We start from the raw sequence: 22,918 nt of genomic DNA on the forward strand, positions 1-22,918 counted from the left end.
GTGTGGTAATTAGTTGCCAGGCCAGAAGTCTTTAGTAAGGGAACCTAAAGTACTTGCAGTGTCCGGAGGTAGAAGGATCGTGGTGATTGCCGTAGCCGGGGGTCGAGGGTGCCAGAGGTCCGGGAGGTAGAGGAGCGAGCCGAGATCGAAGGGTGGAGAGAGACTGCGTCGTGAGGAGTAAGCCAGGGTCCAGAGCCAGAGGAAGAGTAGAAAGCCAAGCCGGGTCAAACCTGAAGAACACGCAGAACAAGAGCACACACGAATACTAGCCCAACTAGCAGAAGCTATGCAGAGCAATGATTCGCAGGGAGCACAGGGGTAATATAAGTGGAAGGACCAATCAGGGAAGGAGGCGGAGCGGAGGTGTGCCGTGGAGCGCCTTGTGACTTGGTGCAGGCTGTGATCCTTGCCTGTGATCAGCTGTGAAGTGTGAAAGCCGGAGCTTGGCTGCAGCTGTACACGGGGGGCGTGGCTGGAAGCCCAGAGGGGTGAATAAATTACTGGCGCGCTGTGTAATATCCTCCTGCGCCCGCCCCGACAAGATGGCGGCCGCAATAGCCAGCGCCGGGCGGGATCGCCGAGTCCCACGCCGAGGATACGCCAGCGGGAGGCGAGGGGCGGCAGCAACAACCACCGAGACAGGTAAGGAGGTGTTGCGTGAGCCCTGCTTCCTGACAATCACAAAGCATGAGAAGAAGCGTTAAACAAATTACCTGCACACTATAATACATCATAACCTGAAGAAATGGGTTTGAAAGCCCAAAAAATTTAAAAGAAAAAAGCACACACACGTTTTAATTACTTATTTAGTATATAATTTCTAAGGAATCAATACAGTGCAAGTAAACGTTTTTTTAAATTCCTTTACTATAAAACACAAGCATTTGTCTGTAATACTGCTTATAAAAAAAGAGAATGCATCAAAAATGTGTTTCACACAGCGCAGGTATTTCATTACATAGGTTAAAATCTATTCTTTTCACAATATGTCCAAGTTTAATTATTAGTGGCATATTATTTATAGTTAACACTAGTAATAAATAAAAAAAGGAATACACATGATCCTGTTCAATAAAACGCATCAACCAGGCAATACGTCAAAAAAGATTTCAAACACCAACCTTCATGCATAGGAGGCATAGTTCGTGAAGGTTGGTACTACTCGACACAGAAATTACTCAAATATGGACTTGGTACAAAGGCCTCTCACCTTTATTTAGGAGTGCTCATATATCACCTAAATCCAGGAGGATTCAACATACTTGATCCCGCGCTAGGACTAAGGAAGAGGGTGGGCAAAGTTTTCAATTTAAAAAATTCAACCCCCCCCCCCCCCCCGAAAACAATATGAAGTTGGCATTATATGTAGATAAAAATTATTAACTCAAACTAGGTAACCCTGAAACATGTATTGATCGTCAGGAGATATTAAAATGCAACTCCCCTCCCACAATATCATTGTGCATAACGCAATTATACTCCTAATAATGATCATCGCCAAACAATCTACAGTGCATTTTCTTTTGAGAACAAGCGCTCAGAGTTCCCCACTCACAATCCCTGGAGAGCTGCAGCTGCAAATGCCACAGATGGCCTTGTAGTGTGGTCAAGATATTGAGGTAATCCCTGACAGTGCCAGGCAAGATAGAACAGTGGGCAGTCAAAATATATGTCGCAATCTGCGGGACCTGGATATGGAATTCTTGAGGTCCACATCATTGTAAGGTTTTTACTATTGATGTTCAGGATGAGCAAGGGACAGCAACAAGACATTTTGAAGAGCACACTTGTTGGTGGCTACATACTATATATCTAAGCAGAATACTTTCAAACAGTTTAATTACAGAGAGTATGCATGTATGTTGAGAAAGTTAATTTTTTATGAATAGGCCCTGAAATGGTCAAACAAAAAACTTTACTTCCAAGAAAGGTGCAAAACAGCATATTGTATCAGTAAGTAAATCACTAAAGCACAAAAAAAGTTCTAACCCGAATTGCATATGGAACATTGAACAATTCTAATATTGCTCACGTGTTTAATCTATATAACAAGTCTTAAATGCACATGGTAGATCTCTTGATAAGCATAAAAAGGAGAGCACTGCTTCAGAAAGACTGGGAACAAAACTGGAATTGCTAATAAAAATAGGTTTTATTCACAGAACCACTTGGCAACATTGCAGTCACAAAAATAGTTGTCCTCCTACAAGTCTTAAATGCTGACCAGAAAACTACAAATGCCCCGAAGCAGTTCACCCAAACATACCTGCATGTGTCCAAAAAACATATTGTGTAAACCAATTTAGAACGCATTTTGGATATATGGTGCCATATAAATAATAGTCATCAAGAGCATACCAAATGTCTATGGTACCCGTAACCCGACATACACAAAACTTTATCATGTGTTCAGTCAAGTGTGCACTCATACAATACAAATCAATTCAGGGTGCAATCAGTACCAAATGAAAAGCTACAGCCAGGTCACAAGGAAAGCAATTCAAGTCCATGACCATAGGGCAAGAAAGATCAAGTCAATCACACCAACACAGAGTGAAGAGAAGAAAAGGTCAACATTGCTTTGACTCAGCTCTATGTAAGCAGTGAAAAGAATTGGACATTATTTACTTGGGAATGGTGTCACTGGTAATCTGCCTGTAACAATGTTCATTAGACAAAAAGGTTCTCACACACTGCCAAACTTCCCTAGCCTACATACACAAGAGTAACAGTCACTCTGTCCACTTTCTACCAACTGAAGTACTTGGGTACTAGGCCATAAAGAAAACATATTGATCCCGAATTTGGTTTGTTTCTTGCAATACTGCACAACTAAACACTTACATCATAAAAGATACATGGCAAGTAAGAATAGCAGCAGCATTAGTTGCCATCAGTCGAAGTACCAACACAAGGTATTCCACAGGTAGCAAACTTTAGCTGACAAACTATTGCATACCTGTAACACGGCTTTGAGGGGGTCGGGAGGGTAACATTTTCCTTCTCAAGTGAAGTGGTTCAGGAAGTCTTTTATAAAGCGGACTGAAACATGGCAGCATACAATCCACATATTTACTTTCAAACACAATTATCAACCCTTTTCTCAGAAGGAGCACACTTGCCAACGTAAGTAAAACAATAAAAAAAAAAAAATTCAAAAATGGAGACAGCAAGGTGCTGTACAGAAGATCCGCTCGCTACTGTGCAGGAAAATGGAAATAATTATTTAAGATATCTTGTCTCAATTGCAAATCTGCTCAAGATTAAATAATCTTTATTTTATTCAATGAGAACTACAGTCTGTGCCAGACATCCACATAAGCCAACAAAGCTACCGCTTAGGGCCTCACAATATGAGGGGCCTCAAAAATAGAAAGAAAATTAATGCATTTCAAGTTTTAAAATCGGATGAGAAATAAAGGAGATTTGGGAAAAAGAAGATGCTCTATAAATATGAACATTTTTGTTCAAATATAACCCTAAGCATCATGTGCATCGAAAGGGACAAACTTCGTAGCTTCTCATTTGAAGATGTCATCAATGACTTTGCTCTCCAAAAATCACAATAGTAAATGTAATTAAAATTAATGTGATGTGCAAACAATTAATTTTAGTTTGACACCGTCATCTTTGTATACAACGATTCAAGTATAACAGTCTCATTCATTTCAGTTTCATGTTTATATTTTCAATGATCTCTTCAGTCAGAATAGGTAATCTATTTCTAATTGTTGGGGCCTCTTAGTTGACATAGCTTAGGACCTCTGATACAATATGTCAAAGTCCGGAACACACACACAAAATGTATCCCAAGGAAATCTGCCCAAATACAAAACAAGCTATCTATTTAATGATCCCCTATATTTTAGGAGTGAACTGAACAATCAGCTTGTTAATTAGTTAGCTTCAACGGCTAAATGAGCTGCGTCAGTGCCAGCCTGACATTACCTGTGTGCCATTGTTTCCACAACAAATTCAGAAGAGCCTGCATTTGCTGACCTCATTAAAAGAGGATGAAAAGACACAGGAATATATAGTCTCAAAAATAGGGGCGCAAAAAAATGACAACGGACTGATCGATTACTATTTGGTAGGCGAAGGACACTGGAAGCATCGACCATTAGCTAAAGAATGAAAATGAACCGGCTCACGGAAAAATGACTCGTTTTGGTGACATTTACGCCTGCTCAATTTCTCCCGTCTGAATAGGTGAACTCTGTTGAAATCCCAGTGTCTGCTCCTTGCGACCTCTCCCTCTCACTGCACATAAGGCACCGCCAATAACCAATTATAATCTGTTGGAAAGAGGACTTGTATTGCCTGTTACATACCAGACAGTATTTTTATGTATATAAAAAAATGCCCTATCAACATGGGCTGTTGGAATAGAGATGCATCAGTTATCTAGAAAGGATTCCCTATAATGGTTTGCTATTGTGTACTTGACCATGCTTTACTGTTCGTTAACCATACACTTCAGGCAATTGCATTATATAACAACACTCCCAATTATTGCTTCTCACTGTTCCCACCATCTGTTGGCTGTACATTATTGCACCAGTCCACACCCAGGATTTTGACAACGATAAGAGCGCCTAACCAAAACTATGCATTGACGCACATCAAAAGAAAATGAAGTGATCTGGCTTTGAATCATTTTAAATGTGCTCAAAATGTTCTTTCAAAGTAGTACTTGCCATGCTAATTATCACCAACACAGGCCGGAGGGGCATGCAATGTGTTAAAAGGCCCCTCTGGCAATTTAGGGTTAACCTGGCCCAGCCAGTAAGACCATGCAGGCATAGAAGCAAGTTCTCAATGCTTAACAAGGGAAAGCTGGAGCTGCTGGCCCAGTCCTTCCTTCCGCCTTGTAATCTGAGAACTGCAACACTAAATTATTAAAGCACAAATCCACAAAAGACAGGACAGGAGCTAACTGTTCAAACTGTGCCAGTAAAGGCTGTGCCTACAGGGAATGATTGTATTACTTGCTTAAAATCCACTTTACATGAAAAGGAGAAAATAAAGACATTTTTCTAAAGAAAAAAAAATAATATTTGGCACTTCTATTAAACTTCTATCGTATATTCATTTTCTGCGCCATATAGGTCAACTATTCAAAGGGAAGCAGACAATTGACACCTATATTCATAAATATTATTTGTTTCAGTAATCTTGATAAGTTGCTGTACAGTAAAGAAACTAAAGTAAACTAATGGGCGTAAAGTATTTTGTGGTAAAGAAAAGAGAAATAAAGGGGGAGATCTCACACTGGAGTCTATGAAGATCACCATGTTTTCCATCTTAAAGCAACTAGTTTAGAAGGTTTAAAAATACACACACACACACACACACACACACACACACACACACACACGCACACGCACGTGATATCACAGGCATCACTCAGGAAGATTTCGGGCCCTATACACCTCTAAGCATTGTTAAGCCACGAGGCTCCTCATTCAAGTAAATGGGCTGTGATGTGCCATACAGGATTTGCATTGCTTTGTAATGATGGCACTTAATTCCTTAAATACGTCACTGCTGTTGGTTCATTTTAGTCCCAGTCAAGGTTTCCCCCTAAAGATGTTGTGTAGAAGGACCAACAATGTGTGGGCAGGAAAAAAGGACGAACCGCTCCGGTGGCTGAGTTTCACTGCTACGGAAATCACGCCCCATAACGCCCTGCCACGTATTGTGGGAGTGGAGGTGGCCGACTTCTGAAAACAGTGAGGTGGTGCTGGCAGGGTTACCGAAACACTAGGTTTTCACATGAATAGATGTTATATAAATACATTCTGAGGACTTTGTGTTTAGTTAACTACCCAAACGTGTAAAAAATAAACCTTAGAAAATATGGATTTGGAACCGTTTTATGAAATAGAAACTCTGCAAGTCACGAGGTTCTTCATTGAATGGAGAGGGCATTGGTTGCTATTCAAGTCCATCTGACCATACAGCAGCGGTCACCAACTCCAGTCCTCAAGGGCCACCAACAGGTCGGGTTCAGGATATCCCTCCTTCACTACACGTGACTCAGTCAGCAACTGCTGACTCATGGATATCCTTAAAACCTGACCTGTTGGTGGCCCTTTAGGACTGGAGTTGGTGACCCCTGCCATAGTGTCTGAGGGGTGAATGGCAAATTGTGCTATTAAACAAAAGACTTTAGTAAATCCTGCAGCAAGTGAATACAAACTCATGGCATCCAGAGCTTCAGTGATACAGGTCACTATTTCAGAAAACAGCCCCCAATCCACATCTACTGTATACAAACAGCTTAGCACTGAAGGTTGATACTCATAAACCAACAATAACATTTTGCAGAACAGTCAGCCACAATAAGTTATGCTCCCAATGCATGCAGTATCATATACATAACTCATAAGCCATTTCTGGGGCCTGCATAATGTTCTCTCTAGCACCGGATATGCAGCTTTTCTATAAATCTGCTCTATGAAACCTGCAATCTCTTCACAGGAGGGCAGAGAGAACCAATCCTAATGATTCCATCAGCATACATTTTTCATAAAGTGATTATCCCCTTGGCAGATTCATCGTCTTAAGCTTTCTCTCCTCTATAATTGTTTTCCTACTAAGCCAAGCAACAATTACCACTGCATGAGGATGGTGTGCATTCACGGCCAATATATTTTACAATGCAGAAGAGAAGTGTATGTGATATCTAATGCCATTATCCCTAATTGCACTATAAAATGTGCCATTACAACTGGGACATGTAAAAACGCATAATGGTCCATGGCCACTTACCAGAAGACTTCTATAAATGATATACCACAGTATGGTTTGTGTTCACCGATTTTCTTTATTACAGGTTGTGTGCAAAGTGACGATGCACTGAATGTCTATCAGGTAGGTTAACTTGATAAGTAATGATATGATGTCTATTAGACTAGCTGGCGTAGTGGGAACTTAAAGGGGCAATCCCTTTTAGAGTCAACGTGTACTAATGACGCTGATATATTTTAGGAGTTAAACCTGGATGATTTGTGTATTTGTTATAAAAATGTGAGTATTATTAATAAAAAAAATAAATTATGTTGGTTGGTAAACATATTGCTTGTCCAGATTCCAAAGGTCATTTGGTGGCAACCTCACAGTTCGATCCTAGAACTTAAAACGAGCCTCGGAAACTATTGGTGATGGTGTGTTGCCACAAGGCGTTTAGGAAGTCAATAAAGACTAATGTGATGTCCCATGTTGAAAAATAGGGTTCACATTCAGTTCTGGGTTGCTGTATCTATTTGTTTTAGGGGAAGGAATACCATGAACGTATTTAAATAAATATAGAAGTTGTCAGCAGATAATCAGCTGCCCTTCCTATTCTGCCCGTTATCCTTCCAGTTTAAAAAAAAAAAAAAAAAACACTTTTGACCCAGGGTTATTTTTTCCCTTTCAGAATACTATACCCGTCTGTCTAGTTTTGAATTCCTTTATTATATCAGCCTCCACGGCCTCTTCTGGGAAGGCGTTTCATGCTTCCTTTCACAGAAGAAATTATCTCATATTTTCCCCTCCGTCGTCCACCTGATATCTTAAGAGCCCTAAAATACGTGAACATCTACTACAGCATTGTTTTAATAACTTGAAATAAGGCTGTTCCTGAGGAGCCTTAATATTTTAAAAAGCAAAGTCAGAAATCGACTTTTCTGTACCAGAAGACATAAAAGTGAAACCACTTAGTTAATGCTCCGCTAAAAACTATCTAGGCTTATTGCGAGTCAAACCTACTTTGTCCGATGCCTCTGAAGCCAGAAGATTGGTCGCAAGAGTCTGGAGTTTATGATGTGCTACCGTTTTAAGTGCGGCAAGACTACGTCTGGTCATTGCCTGCTTCAAGTTAACAGCTGAATGGCTGAGTGAATCTACTGCAGCAGGAACGGCTTCATCACAAGCATTTAGGATTTCCACGGCTGTGATCCCCATCACACAACGATCGAGTGCGCCTTGATGGAGAAGAGAAGAAAAGAGAAAAAGCTTACGTCTCTTAACACCACCAATACTGTACTTCTAATTCAAGCACATTAATTCCAAGATAGTCAATTATAAACAATGGGGAGAAATTAAACCCAATTTAATAAAGAAAGAAGTTGCAGCACTGTTATAAATCACAGCAACCCAATTAAAAGTGACAAAGGCTATTACAAATGGGCTGGTTACAGTACAAGTCATAATATAATCTATATTCTACACCACTGTGAACAATGATAATGACAGGGCAGCAGGATGGATGCTCAGTGTTTTATATCGGAGGTTGACATAGTTTTATATTTTGATCCAATGATATGAAGACACTGCACACAATAGTTTTTGTAGCGAGTCCCCTTCACCCTAAATGGAGGAGCTCAAGATGAGTAGCCTCAGATTTTTCTGCAAGCTCTCACACTCCACAAGTAGCTTCCCTGGGCTCGTTTGTGTGTCACACAAAAAAACAACTTGCTGTCAATACCAGATGCTTTATTTTCTCCATTAAAATACTCAGATGTTGGATTGTTGTTCGCTCAGGACCTCTCCTCCTATTCCTCCTCCAAACATTTCTGTTTACCCTTGTTCTGACAGCATTAATAAAGAGCAGACCAATGGAAGATAGTTCAAAAGCTATTTCCATATTCATATACGCAAGAAAAGCACCTGTAGTTATTTTCTCAGTGTGCTCTGCAATACATTCATCTTCCCCACTTTTTATGCCATGTAACGCGGGGGATGTTACGAACCTAATTATCTCGCACACGCCAGCAGCAGAATATAAAAAGCGGGATCGTGCTGGAATGCAATTTCAGGAGGACCACAGCGACGGTGTTTTAACAAATATAACAATCTAATTGACTGAATGAAGTCTAACAATAATGTTAAGGCTGCATTTCAAATAATCCTTTAACATAAAAACAAAAAAACACTTTAAACTAAATCACAGGCATTATATGTATTTTACCAGAAAAAAGAGAAAAGATTATGCTATATGAAAATAGCTAAAAATGTGTATAGAAGTTCTATTCTGGTGACAAAAGCAGTTACTCATCTGTAAGGAGATAATAAAGTGTTTACAAACAGTGGTACAGTGTACATAACATGAATAAGGATGAATTGTACAGCATTAAAATAATATACGGATTCCATTTGCTGCCTGAGGGGACAGCAACGCATCACAAGGCCGAGTAGGGATATAATACTGTTTGGTAGCGAGAGAGAACAATTATACTCTTAACCTTGTGTGTGCCAGAGGAGCTGTGGCACTTCACGTTCACGCGATCGCAGCGTCACTGTTGAAGCCAATGGAAGAGGAGGGAGTTTCCTTCCATTCCCGCCTGCCACATTGTCTTCAGTGTTTCCGGATGAGCGCAGTACATGATCACCCTAGAAAAATGAGCTTAAAAGCCACGGCATCATGGGGCCCCAGGAGTGCCTAGCCCCACCACGTGGTAGCACTCAAAAGGCTCCAAGAAAATCATGCATCAGGGTCCTGAGATTGTAGCTTTAAATATGGTTTACTACTCAAGAATGTACCAGTACTAGAAATTGTTTGTCAAAATGCAAAATCGGTCAACGTCAGTCCTCCAGTGCCCCCTGCTGTTTCCTGCACATAAAATACGACAACACAAAGACAGGACGTCCAAAATGATGACACATACAGATCCGAAGGAATAGAATACATACATATTCATTTTTCCTAATGCACTATCCACACTCAGCCACTTCATAATAGATAAGCAAGTAGTTTGCTATATTGAAAACAATTCAGGTGACTTGTAAAGTGCAAACCTCCATTGACAAACTTGCCATTAAGATACAGGCATACAAATTGGTACCTAAAGCGGGGGGTACTGTCGCGTACGAAACCCAAGGGACTTAATAACACCCAGAAAAGCTACAGTGCCTCATTGTCCATTCACCTACAAATAGTTTCATAGATGCTACGGATATCCCCTAAAGCAGTGGAATGAATGGTAGACCACTTGAATAGTTTAATAAGTATATATTGCAATAGTCAGTCTGATTTCCCCTTTACCTTAAAGCATTTTTGAAGTACACAAATCAAAAAAATATATACTGCTAATAGAAGGGGGGAGGGGGGATTGTATTTTATAATGTACTTGTATAGAGAGGCCTCCTCTTGCCCTTTCCAATACTTTTTTATTGTTAAAATCAAATGTTTTGTTCAGGAGATGCAAGTGTTAACATCATGTGTCCAGGAGATTAAAATGGAGCTCTCCCCCGAGGAGTGTAAAGGTTACAGCAGTAACGTCCGAAGCCAAAAAGATGAAGAAAATTATGACTTTACAGTGAAATATATTTTTTCTTGAGGAGTGGGATAGTCTCGGGGGGCATGATATTACCATTATAGGAATAACACCCATATAGGCTTCTGGGGGGGGGGGGGGGGGGGGGTTGCCACTGTAAGAGACCATGTTCCATAATCTACTCTGCAAATCTATTCCAAATCTCTGCACACATTTTTCATTTATTTTTTTATTTAATAATCAGGCAAGTAATGTATTAAAGCAGTATCACAAGAATAATAAAGAAGAAAAGGGAGCTGAATCATTGCAAGTGGCTAGATTTGTGCTCTCAAAACATTTTTTCGGATATACTGCCCAATTACATCAAGAACAAATACATTTTGCTTCCTAAATATAAAATAATTAGACCAATAAGGACATGAAATACAGCCATGTGTGTTGATCATTTTGATGTGTCACCTCACCCCCACCCCGGCGTCATGACGTCATGTTGCCATGGCGACGTGTGTGGAGCCAAGGTAAGTAAAGGTTTACAGAGGCCCTGCAGCTCCCCCGGCACTCAATTTAAATGCCTTTGGGAAGCGCGCCCCCCCCCCCCCCCTCAGGTTGCGCACTGCTGTGTTGACTGAAGCACATAGTATCATTTTGCATTAGCAGTGAAAGACAAAGGTCCTTATTCTGCAAAGTGCAAGCCCACAGGCCCAAGCGCCCCCCATAGAGAGATCCAGCGGCACCCCACGCACAGAGAAATCCAGCGCCCCTCCTGCGCAGATAAATCCAGCGCCCCCCCCCGCGCAGAGAAATCCAGCGCCCCCCCCGCGCAGAGACCCAGCGCCCCTCCCCACACAGACCCAGCGCCCCTCCCCACGCAGAGAAATCCAGGGGCCCCCCCCGCGCAGAGAAATCCAGCGCCCCCCCGCGCAGAGAAATCCAGCGCCCCCCCGCGCAGAGAAATCCAGCGCCCCCCCGCAGAGAGACCCAGCGCCCCTCCCCGCGCAGAGAAATCCAGGCCCCCCCCCCCCGCGCAGAGAAATCCAGCGCCCCCCCGCGCAGAGAAATCCAGCGCCCTCCCCCCGCGCAGAGACCCAGCGCCACTCCCCGCACAGAGACCCAGCGCTCTTCCCCGCACAGAGACCCAGCGCTCCTCCCCGCACAGAGACCCAGCGCTCCTCCCCGCACAGAGACCCAGCGCTCCTCCCCGCACAGAGACCCAGCGCTCCTCCCCGCACAGAGACCCAGCGCTCCACCCGCACAGAGACCCAGCGCTCCTCCCCCCACAGAGACCCAGCGCTCCTCCCCGCACAGAGACTCAGCGCTCCTCCCCGCACAGAGACCCAGCGCTCCTCCCCGCACAGAGAACCAGCGCTCCTCCCCGCACAGAGACCCAGCGCTCCTCCCCGCAGAGACCCAGCGCTCCTCCCCGCACAGAGAACCAGCGCTTCTCCCCGCACAGGGACCCAGCGCTCCTCCCCGCACAGAGACCTAGCGCTCCTCCCCGCACAGAGACCCAGCGCTCCTCCCCGCACAGAGACCCAGCGCTCCTCCCCGCACAGAGACCCAGCGCTCCTCCCCGCACAGAGATCCAGCGCCCCTCCCCGCACAGAGATCCAGCGCTCCTCCCCGCACAGAGACCCAGCGCTCCTCCCCGCACAGAGACCCAGCGCCCCTCCCCGCACAGAGACCCAGCGCCCCTCCCCCCACAGAGACCCAGCGCCCCTCCCCGCACAGAGACTCAGCGCTCCTCCCCGCACAGAGACCCAGCGCTCCTCCCCGCACAGAGACCCAGCGCTCCTCCCCGCACAGAGACCCAGCGCTCCTCCCCGCACAGAGACCCAGCGCTCCTCCCCGCACAGAGACCCAGCGCTCCTCCCCGCACAGAGACCCAGCGCTCCTCCCCGCACAGAGACCCAGCGCTCCTCCCCGCACAGAGAGATCCATTTCTCACACCCCTTTTTCAAATAAAATGTACAAAATATTACCTGTTGAATTTGCAATACATATGCTGGGGGAGGGGGAGGGAATTGTGGACGCGAGGACCTCAAAAATAAAAGGTAAAAATCAGTTTACTCTTTGACAAAGGGCAGGCCAGCCTGAAACGCGTCAGTTTTTTTCGCTCAAGGTTTTGTGAACATTTGTTGTATGTCTTAACAATAAAGAATACCTTTTTATTAACTTTTGGATCCAGCCGTCGTCATTTTTTCACTACCTATTCCAACCAGCTGTGCACTGTTCACCCTCCCTTCCTGGGAGACTACTCTCCTGATGAAATGAGACAGCAGCACACTGACTACAGGATCGTGGCTACCAAGTGGGAGTACTTTGAACTACAATCAATTTTCATGTGTTTATTATCTGGAGTTCTTTCAGTCTAGCACCAGAGGAATATCTCAGGACAATAGGAACTAGTGGGGGCCACTTGTCCATTTCACATTGGTCATCTGGTCATCCCACTGCAATATCCTTCATTTACTGAGGATACCTTTCTTCCCCATACTAGGAGCAATATATGACTGACACACTGGTTAGCAATCATATACTGATTATATGCCTTTGTTCATAGTTGGACATTTTCTTATATTATGATGACTTGAAATAATATACATCACTGACAAGATGCTTTATGCTCACTCTTTTAGAGCACAGGTTAAGGAGCGTACCTACAAAAATAGATGAACCAGACTGCTCTCCTTGATAAAGGTCATTTAACTCCCTCAAAAGGACTATTCACCAATTTATAAAAACATTTTTGAGTGTCTAATATTTGGATGTATTAGTTTTATTATTTTCATTTTAACCCTCTTATTCTGACCCATTATACCAAGTAGCGGAATAATATAGGTCATTATGCCACATACCTAACGATACACTATTAGGCAATGAGTGCAACAATGGGGGTGTCTTTCTGACCCTACTTCTTGGGGTCATCTTTCTAATGTATGGAGCGTACCTCCGATTTTTCTTTAAAAATCAGTTTACTACTCTAAGCACCACTATAACAATAGGGCTTGTGTTTTGTTTTTATTTATGTATCATTTGTGGCTAATTCTCATTCTTTGTGCGATAAATTACCAATGACAACCAATTTACAAAGTAACAAGATAGCAGTTTAATACGAATTTGGGCACAAATGGAACACTGCCACAGCACATGGGAAGGTCGTACAACTCCTGTGGTGCCAAGCGTTGTGTGTGTAACAGCGTGTGCAGGGCATGTTTATTTTTTTACTATTAAATACTTGACACTGATGGTAAAAACCTAAATTCATGGCACTCTATTTAAGAGGCATAACAAATAATGGCGCTTTCTAGAATTATCCTACTTTATAAAATACAAATGTGTTCTTTATGTTAGTGTTGCTTAGGCACTGAAATATATTTTAGCAGCCTAACAGATGTGTACATAAGCTTTAGATGGCTCTGAAGTCTCTTCTTTAACTTCATTGTAGTCACAATGTTCAACTAGATCTCTGAAAAAGCCTGTCACATTGGTTCCCTAAACGCTATTATAATCTATCCTAAACGATGCTGCCAGAATCACTCTACTCTTTCCTAAATCTCTCTCAGCGTCTCTCCTGCTGAAATCCCTCTCTCGGCTCCATATTAAATCCTGTATTACTTACAACATTCTCCTCTCCTCTTGTAAGGCTATACACTCCGGTGCCCCTCCTTACAGTACTGTAGAAAGAGAGACATAGGGGCGCAGACAAGGGTCAGAGTTAATATCAGACCAGTAGTTGAAAACACATACAATAGTAAACCAATGGTTAAGAGCACAGGGGTGATAAGAGTAACGTAATATGTACTCACACGGGCCTGTGTGGTACTGGGTAGTACTCTAGGTATCTTTATTTTCATTCTTCCTTCTTGCTAGTCAGTCATGCTCCTTCTCCCTCTGTACATCATGGATGGGCCACTCAGGGCGCATGTAGTGGAAGACAGCGCCACACAGATGAATAAAAAATACGTTTATTTGGCCAAGAATGTGAGAGACAACGCGTTTCGGATAATTGAATCCTTCGTCAGGCGTGTCGCAGAGACCTGGACCAGAAGTTGTGTGTCTGCTCGAGGTCACCGTAGCTGGCGCCTGCACTGACGGTGAACAGTCCTGTAGACCGGACGCGGTGAACACACTGCACCGGAGAGCGGGAGGTTGACGTCGGCGTACCTGAGCAGTTTTTTTTTACATGTGAGTGAATTGTGGTCTCACATTTTTTGCCAAAAAAACCTTATTTTTTATTCATCTGTGTGGCGCTGTCTTCCACTACATGCGCCCTGAGTGGCCCATCCATGATGTACAGAGGGAGAAGGAGCATGACTGACTAGCAAGAAGGAAAATAAAGATACCTATAGTACTACTCAGTACCACACAGGCCCGTGTGAGTACATATTACGTTACTCTTATCACCCCCGTGCTCTTAACCATTGGTTTACTATTGTACACTACCGACACACTTTATTGAAGTGTGGTCGGTACCGCAAGCCGGGAAATCTCCCGGCTTGCTAGTGGCCGCCCCTCGGCGTGCCGCGCGTCATAGACGCGCGGTCACGCGTCATCGGGAGTTCCGGGGGACCCGGCGGACCCGGCAGCGGTAGGGAGGGCAACGGAGGGCGCTCTTCCGCTGCTTCGGCGTGCGCCCGTCACACTCGGGCGCGCGCCAGGCTACTGCTGCGGCACAGAACGGGCAAATGCTCGAATAAACTGTGCCGCAGCAGTACGTGTTTTCAACTACTGGTCTGATATTAACTCTGACCCTTGTCTGCGCCCCTCTGTCTCTCTTTCTACCTATGTTTTCTTTTCTACGTAATGCCAGCATGATGCCAGGATCGTGGGAAGATCCTTTCCAGGGGTTGAGCAGCAGAAACTGAGCATTTGAAGTGTGGTATATGTATATTTATTTTTGACCTTTTTCTTCTGTTCAGTTTCAAGCATTGTGTAAAGTGAGCGCCCCAGATCACTTCCATTGTTTCCCTACTGTACTGTATTGTACCTTTGAAAACAGAGATGCAGAGCTGTAAACTGACTGTTCCGCTGACAATTGGCATCTGACAAGGAGTTGCGCACGCGCTAAAACTGTTGCTTAGTGACAGCCGGATACTCAGCTGCTGAGCGCGTCATGCCGTAAATCGCCGGAAAAAAAACGGAACAAGCGGCGAACCTAATGAATATGGGTATACATTGGGAAACGCTGTATGAGCGGAACGCTGTAAAGCGGGGCCCTACTGTACTAAGCAAAACTGCATCCAAATGAAGGAAGCCTAAAAAAGGTCAGATTCTTGGTGTGAATACAATACTTATTTCAAACACAAGCTCAGCCTGAAAGCAACGCCAGGGCATAAGAATTAAAAACAAAAAATGATTAATAAACAAAACATTAAGGATCAACGTTTTAATGTCTAACTTTTTAACATTCGTATCAGCGAGTGGCAAATACCACCAATAAAACTACACATTAGGTCTCATCAAATTAAGGTTGCCATCCAAAATATCACACAGTGCAATGTTGAAGCGGTGTTTGCTGGACTAAGCTCTGTTTGTGGGTATCTGCTGCAGCCCAGCCAAGAGGCTCATACATTTCTAGACAGCAAAGAACTACTAAGCTCGTTTGAGAAAAATCGTTTCAGTAATTGGCTCTGGATCTATCAATAGTGGTATAACCACTAAACCCACAGGCTTTCTTATCGTCTCTCACTCCAAGAGAACCTCACAGGGGGTATTATTTAATTTAGATTGGAAGACAATCTAAGACACACATTGAAGTGTCTCTTAGATCTCCTGTAGGTTCTTGAGCAACTTTCAAAGCAATGGAACATACTATTGTGTGTGGTTTTGTTAAAGGTGCAGTCCCACCTATCTGTATCAGAGATTTATTTTACTTGCACATTGTTTTTAACTTTTTCATCCTTTTCACATTTTATTGTGACATTATAGTCATTTTATATTTTGGAAAAGAGTTGACGTAAAAGCAGTTTCTACAGAATTCCTTTCCGATTTATTTTTACACATTTTGCTTTATTACTTTGGGGCTGTAGCTGCATGCGATCCTCAATCAGTTACTAACTTCTAATAAAAGGTGTATGGCATAGTCTATGAAATGTGACAGTGCTTTGCACCTGAAAGTCTAGTTGTAAAAAGATAAAACATACTACAGTAAAATAAAGGTTACAATTATAACGAAGCGTTTACAGGGCTGAGCATTTCCACTTCGTATTGCATCTCCCAACACATATTGACAATTTGGCCCGAAAATCTAATTCTTTACACTCGTGGTATTAACTAGAAAACTGCCTGGGGCTAATTAGGACGTGGTCAATGTTTAGAGGGTCCCAAGTATAATAATTAGTATTTTCAACCCGACTCGTGAACAAGTAGCTTTTCCGGGCATTGATCTCTGATGTGGGACATCCAGGTTTAGCACCCAGGCCCATAGTCAATACAAGTCATCTTCTAGTTATCAGGGAAGCTTTAAGCTTCTGAATTAAACCGTTGTTGGCCAGTATAGTTCGCTTATGTACAGTACTGTGTACTAAGGCAGTGTTATATCAAAACGAATAACTCCTTATCCTAATTTAAGGGCAAACGAAAAGACAAGTGAAGGAAATGTACTTTGTGGAACTGATCTTACCGGTATCCATCTGCCAGACGTAGACAGAGCCGTCTGAACATCCAACCACTAGGTAATCGTCCGATGGTCTCCACTTTATGACTTGAATGGGAAAGAGATGGCGAGATGCCAGCATGATGCATTTCCTCTCTCTCAAGCTCAGCAGACCAACAGAGTGATCACTGGCAACAGAGCAGATACAATGCTGCACTCGTGTCTGTAAAAATATAAGAATAGCCATATTCAGAAGGTGGTTTTCATTTATTTAAAATGCACATGAACAGAATAGGCATATTATGCATATTGAGCTGTACATCCTGTTTTCAAACGTGCCCTGGGATATATTAGAGAAATCCCGTAAACAGAATAATCAATGACGCTTATAGACACGTCGAAAGTAAAAACAATGCAGACGTCTCGAATCTTCTCAGGGAGATCTGAACATTGAGGAGGGTTTTACATGAAAACGATTCGTTTTGCCCCTAGGTTCACTAAAGTAAGCCGCTCAAGTAATGATGTAAATGAACATTACTCCCAGAGGCTAGGTGTAAACATCCTAATTTGTCTATCACACGGAATTGTGTTATAGTAAAAAATTATTAAAAATAAAGTACTCTTAGATTTGGACAAAACATCCAGTTAAAGAGGTAAAACGGGTGTGCAGAACTATACACTGTTTGTAACAGTCCATCAGCGCCTACTAAACAATAGGTCTTCTGGTAAGTGGTACAGTTCGGATTTATTTATAATTACAGACTAAACAATTAGACCTGTCAAGAAGCTGGATTGTGATTGGTCTAAATTGCAGGCGTCATTAGCCTGGGAGTGCTGTGGAAAAATAAATAAAAACCATCTCAGCATAGATCCCTCCACCTCGCCGTTGCTGGAGATCATGGTTGATGAGAAGTGGAAGTTGCAGGGAGCCGGCAGCAGCGATCTCTGTCTTGCTGCTTATAAAGAGACTCATCCCTTATGATTTCATTAAGCTTACATTAGAGAGGCTGAACCCGTGCCATGTTATTAAACATAGAATATATCTATATATAAAAAGTGGACCTGGTGAAAAATGGATAGAAGCTGCATGTAACAGTTGTCATTATTATGCACTGTATTTCAAAGCCCTTCAGTTTTGACGAACTATGGAATGGAAAAGATAGGAACCCAATATGGCAGTGTTAATTCTCTTGCAGTAGCCCGAAGACAATAAATGTAACCTGCATTGGAATACTTGGGCTGCATTTATATATTCCTGGCTTCAGCGACTGCAACGCTGCGTCGTAGCAAGTACATGCAGTCCGTTGCGATCGCGCCCCCTATGGGCACCCGCAACGGCTGACGTCACACAGTTGCGATCACTGGTTGTCAAAGGATTTTTACTTCAGCGATCGCTGCGTGACGTCAGCAGCACGCGAGCGGTTCAGCCAGTGAGGGCGAACCACTCATGGCCACGCCCCCGGTCACCCTCTCTTGTCTCCTGCACCAGAGTGCAGAAAACGATACAGGGACGGCGACGGCTGACGTCACGCGGACGCGTCACCGTAGTAATAAATATACACTTCTGGGTACAGTTGCATGTCTCAGACAGGGTTGTAGATCTTTCTCCATTATCTCTTAGCATACAATGCTTCCACTGCAGGCAGAGATTCTGGGTAATGACATGCAAATGAGCGCTCAGTGTTTTACGCGTTACTGTGCTGAAGAAGCGGTGTAATGCAGCAGGAACAAGCTTACAGGTGTCCCTGTGAAAATGGACAAGCAGCAAAAAGTGACAGACAGAGTGCTCATTTGTATGTCATTACCCAGAATCCCTGGCTGCAGTGGAAGCATTGTATACCAAGAGATGACGGGGAAAGACAGGGTTGCACACCTGTCCGAGACAAGTTTTGTCCAATTGAATACAAGAGCTCCTTGATAATACAACCCAACTAAGCTATATATTATATATACACACAAATAAATAAGTACACACACACACACACACACACAGATCGAAAAAGGTTTTATAAAAAAGCATTTACTAGTTGATAAATCTCAAATCCTAAATATTAAAAAAGGGTCAGAACTTGCAACAAATAATTACTTGAAGTAAATATTCTCTATTGATTTTTTTTTATACTAGTTAATGGATTGTTGTATATTTGACTTAATTTATCTGAAATTCTTTGAGTAACGCAACAACTTTTACTGTAACAGCTGCAAATTCTGCATATTTATTCCATTATTTAATTCAATTTGTGGAGCTTTGTCAGAAACCATATGATGTGAATAATGACACTTTGGAGCCTCAGATGTTTTTCCTATATTGGTTTTATTACTATGAAAAATAAGCTTTTAACACTTGGATAAATATTAGGCTCCTGATGCAATGCCATCATAATGAGGAATTAACTAAAGCTTTTATTTTTAATTAGATGGTATTTAGGGTAATTAGTTTTCTTATAGCAGACAATAATTGAGGTAATCAAATAGACATCACGTTGACTGCATTATCCTGTGCTGTGGTTTTCATGATGGATACACAGAAGGGATAGCAGTGGTTTGCCGCTAATTAACAGATAAAGTACAAATAAGTTACCAGGAAGGGATTACATTACAAGCAGCAGCAGAACTAAACATCTAACTGCAAAATATCATTCTATACAATGTGTGGATTATATTGCATTATAGCACATTTAAACAGGATCAAAAGGAGAGACTGAAGAAAACGGCTTCACAATTACTGTGTGTTTATAATCACAATATCAGTGGGAATATCTACATTTGTTGTCAGCGGGTTTTTAAACACCCCAGGAAGGAACCAATAATCACAAATCTTGCAAAGAAATGTTAACACATTTCTATTCCAAACCTGAACGCAGTAGATTATTGAAGTGGCCACATCAGCAGGACAAGGAATTTGTGCAGCCTGTAATCCTGCTAAACTGGAGGTACGGTTACAGTGACGTGTGGGCAGCCTGTAATCCTGCTAAACTGGAGGTACGGTTACAGTGACGTGTGGGCAGCCTGTAATCCTGCTAAACTGGAGGTACGGTTACAGTGACGTGTGGGCAGCCTGTAATCCTGCTAAACTGGAGGTACGGTTACAGTGACGTGTGGGCAGCCTGTAATCCTGCTAAACTGGAGGTACGGTTACAGTGACGTGTGGGCAGCCACAAAAACTCAGAAAACACCAACTCTCAATGTGCAGGGAGCTACTTATTTCTAATGGGACAAATAACAAAATACCCAGATTTATAGTGTTTATCAAGAGCCTTTGAGCTCCCTTGCTGTTTTCATGTTCTGGCAAAGAGCGAACAAGATTTAATCCTTTCAAAACCGCTGCATTTGTGCTGAACATTTCTTTAGTCCAGAGGTGAGCAACTCCAGTCTTTAAGGGCCACCAACAGGTCAGGTTTTAAGGCTCTCTCTGCTTCCGCACAGGTCACAGTCAGAGACTGAGTCACTGATTGAGCCACTAGTGATGAAGCAGAGATATCCTGACCTGTTGGTGGCACTTGAGGACTGAAGTTGGCCACTTCTGCTCTATGGTGACATGGGACGTTATTAAGCCAGTGGAGAGAAAGAAAATGATAGTGAAAGTGTGGCCAAGTTCTCCTTCATTAACCTAAAAGAGTTTTGCAATAGCTAAATTATGTGCTGGTTGGTATATGATGCTCACAAAACTTGGTTTCTAATGAAGATTTTTGTTTCCTGCAAACCATGCCCTCCCCATCCAATGAAGAAACTCATGAGTTGCAGAGTTTCTATTTCATAAAAACGGCTCCAAATCCACATTTATAAGTGTAGCAGGGTGCCCCCTGACTACTATTCTGCCCAATGGGCTGCAGTAAACCCTGGTACTATCAGGTTACCAGTAGTCGGTATGGGGTTTTCCCCCTTCCTTTGGTACTGCACTTGAGTGACAGCAGGGGGTTGTAAGGAACCTTTTGTAGCTGGGACCACGGGGTGCCCGCCTTCTGGCTGTAGTTAAGGGCAGGACCGCCCTAAAGTTAGTAGTTGTTTCTTTCACTTTGAGGAAGGCAGGTCACATAACTGGGAGCCTGAGTTGGGGCCTACCCATGTGCTCTTCCCCCCCGGGGGAGAGTGAGTGTGGGCCATACATCTGCTTCCTCTAGGGAGGTGGGGAAGAGGTGGGGAAGAGCTAGGATGGCTGTGGGTGCCCTTGGCCTGTAGTGACGGTCCAGGGACCTTCTTCAATGATAGCTGACCTGACAGACTGTATCCGGCAGAAGACTGCCGTGTAACTGTTACTGCAGAGTGTAGTAATAAACCCGTTCCTGTTTTGAAATATACCTCCTGCCTGGTGCGTGACTTTACTGGGGGATGGGGGTGGGGGAGAGGTGGAAGAGGTAATAAGTTCTACCGTGGGAGATCACTTTCAGTTCCTGGCAGATTGAAGCGCTGCACTGCTAAGGAGATATGTGGGGTATGAACCCCAGAAACCTGTTTCTGTGTCCCCACTACCATCGGCGGACGACTCAGCCCTCCTGTTGCCACCAGGTATATGCACCATACACCGTGTAATGGCCCCTATCTGCGATCGGGTGGGGGAAACACCGTTACACAAGGTTTATTTTTTACACGTTTGGGTAGTAGTTAACTAAACAAAAAAGTCCTCACAATGTGTTTAAATAACATCTTTTCATGTGAAAACCTAGTGTTTCAGTAACCCTGCCAACACCACCTCACTGCTTTCAGATGTCGCCCGCCTCCCCTCCCACAATACGTGGCACAATGCAGGACGTTATGGGGCGTGGTTGAGGATTGGAGTTGGCCACCACTAGATTAAATTCTCTAAGCAAACTGTGAAAAAATTTGTTTTCCCAAAAAAACAAAAACGACAAGAAAATGTGTGTGATTAGGAAGCAGAGACGTTCAGGGTTTAAGATTATATTGTACAGTGAAGGCGCACGAGCTCCATTCCTTCTGATGTGTCATACTATTGATATTAGTGAAAGATTCCACTATTTTGTGATTAAAAATGTTTTAAATAAAACTTAGTTCTTGACATCATTCAAGGGTGATACTTTCAACAAGCGCATTTTGGAGAAGAAAAAAAAAATAGTACTACATATTACTGGACAGTTTAAAAAGAAATGGGGTTACCAATAATATAAGATGCCATCACAACAGAATGTAGCACCAGGCTAAAGGCTTCTATTTGGTGTTCAGTGCATAACATCAATAATGCACAATAAACCAATGTTCTGCTGCACAGTGTCGCTAATGCAGCGCTAGAATGTGCAACTCAAGAGTTGCCTGGTCTGTCCTGGAGATAAACTATAGAACAGCTCTGCAGTTCTCAAATGTTTCCTCGGTGCCCACCAGCCACACTGTCTTACAACAAGTACACCTCAAAGAGGTGAATGCAGCCAATATGCATATGAATAGAATGTTGGCTGCTTGCCCGAGAAACCTGGTCTGCCTCGTTGTCCCGAGGAGAGGTTTGAGAAACGCTCATGTGCTCCCTCCCAGGTCACTGGAGGGAAAAAAAATAAAAAATAAAAAAAAGTGGTCACAATCTACACTCTCCTCTCTCCATCCTAGGGGGGAATATACACCAAAGCAGCTATTCCTGGCCCAAAATCCTCATTGACTTCAATGAAGATTTACGTCCGAGAATGTCCAGAACAGCCTTTTTGACGTATATAGAATCTTTTTGACGTATATAGAATAAGGCCCTTAGGGGATTCAATGGGGAATTTCAGAAGAAAAACTGCCAAATCGGCTGCTACCGCAGATCTAGAATAAACCCCTTCGTTTCCTGCCACAATTCTTGAGAGGATTGTATAAATAATATCTAACCCACTTTGGGATTACCATTGCCCCAAGGGGTTAACTGCGTGGGCCCCTTTCCCATTATACGGTGCTGGGGCGACTCCGGAGATTTTAAGCCCCACGCACTTCTGCCTGGAGACAGTGACGTCATGATAGACACACACACACAAACAAACAAACACGGGGAAGCTTCTGGAAGCCAGAAACTAGGAGTAATAGGAATAGAAGGATCTCCCTGTGAATAAGGTAAATGCGTTAATAATTATAGTAGAATGTT

General features: G+C 43.1%; 1 protein-coding gene across 1 annotated transcript in view; it reads right to left on the reverse strand.

Moving 5' to 3' along the window:
- The window catches only part of WDR7 (WD repeat domain 7), a 389,063-nt gene that overhangs the window by 365,295 nt on the left and 850 nt on the right, over window positions 1–22,918 (reverse strand). Inside the window, exons 2-3 of the mRNA XM_075586908.1 lie at window positions 16,885–17,080; window positions 7,756–7,970 (exon numbers count right to left, since the gene is read on the reverse strand). Coding sequence (XP_075443023.1) covers window positions 7,756–7,970; window positions 16,885–17,080 — 411 coding nt within the window. The remainder of the gene's footprint in view (window positions 1–7,755; window positions 7,971–16,884; window positions 17,081–22,918) is intronic.

This window comes from Ascaphus truei, chromosome 1, assembly GCF_040206685.1.
Source record: "Ascaphus truei isolate aAscTru1 chromosome 1, aAscTru1.hap1, whole genome shotgun sequence".
Taxonomy (NCBI): Eukaryota; Metazoa; Chordata; class Amphibia; order Anura; family Ascaphidae; genus Ascaphus; species Ascaphus truei.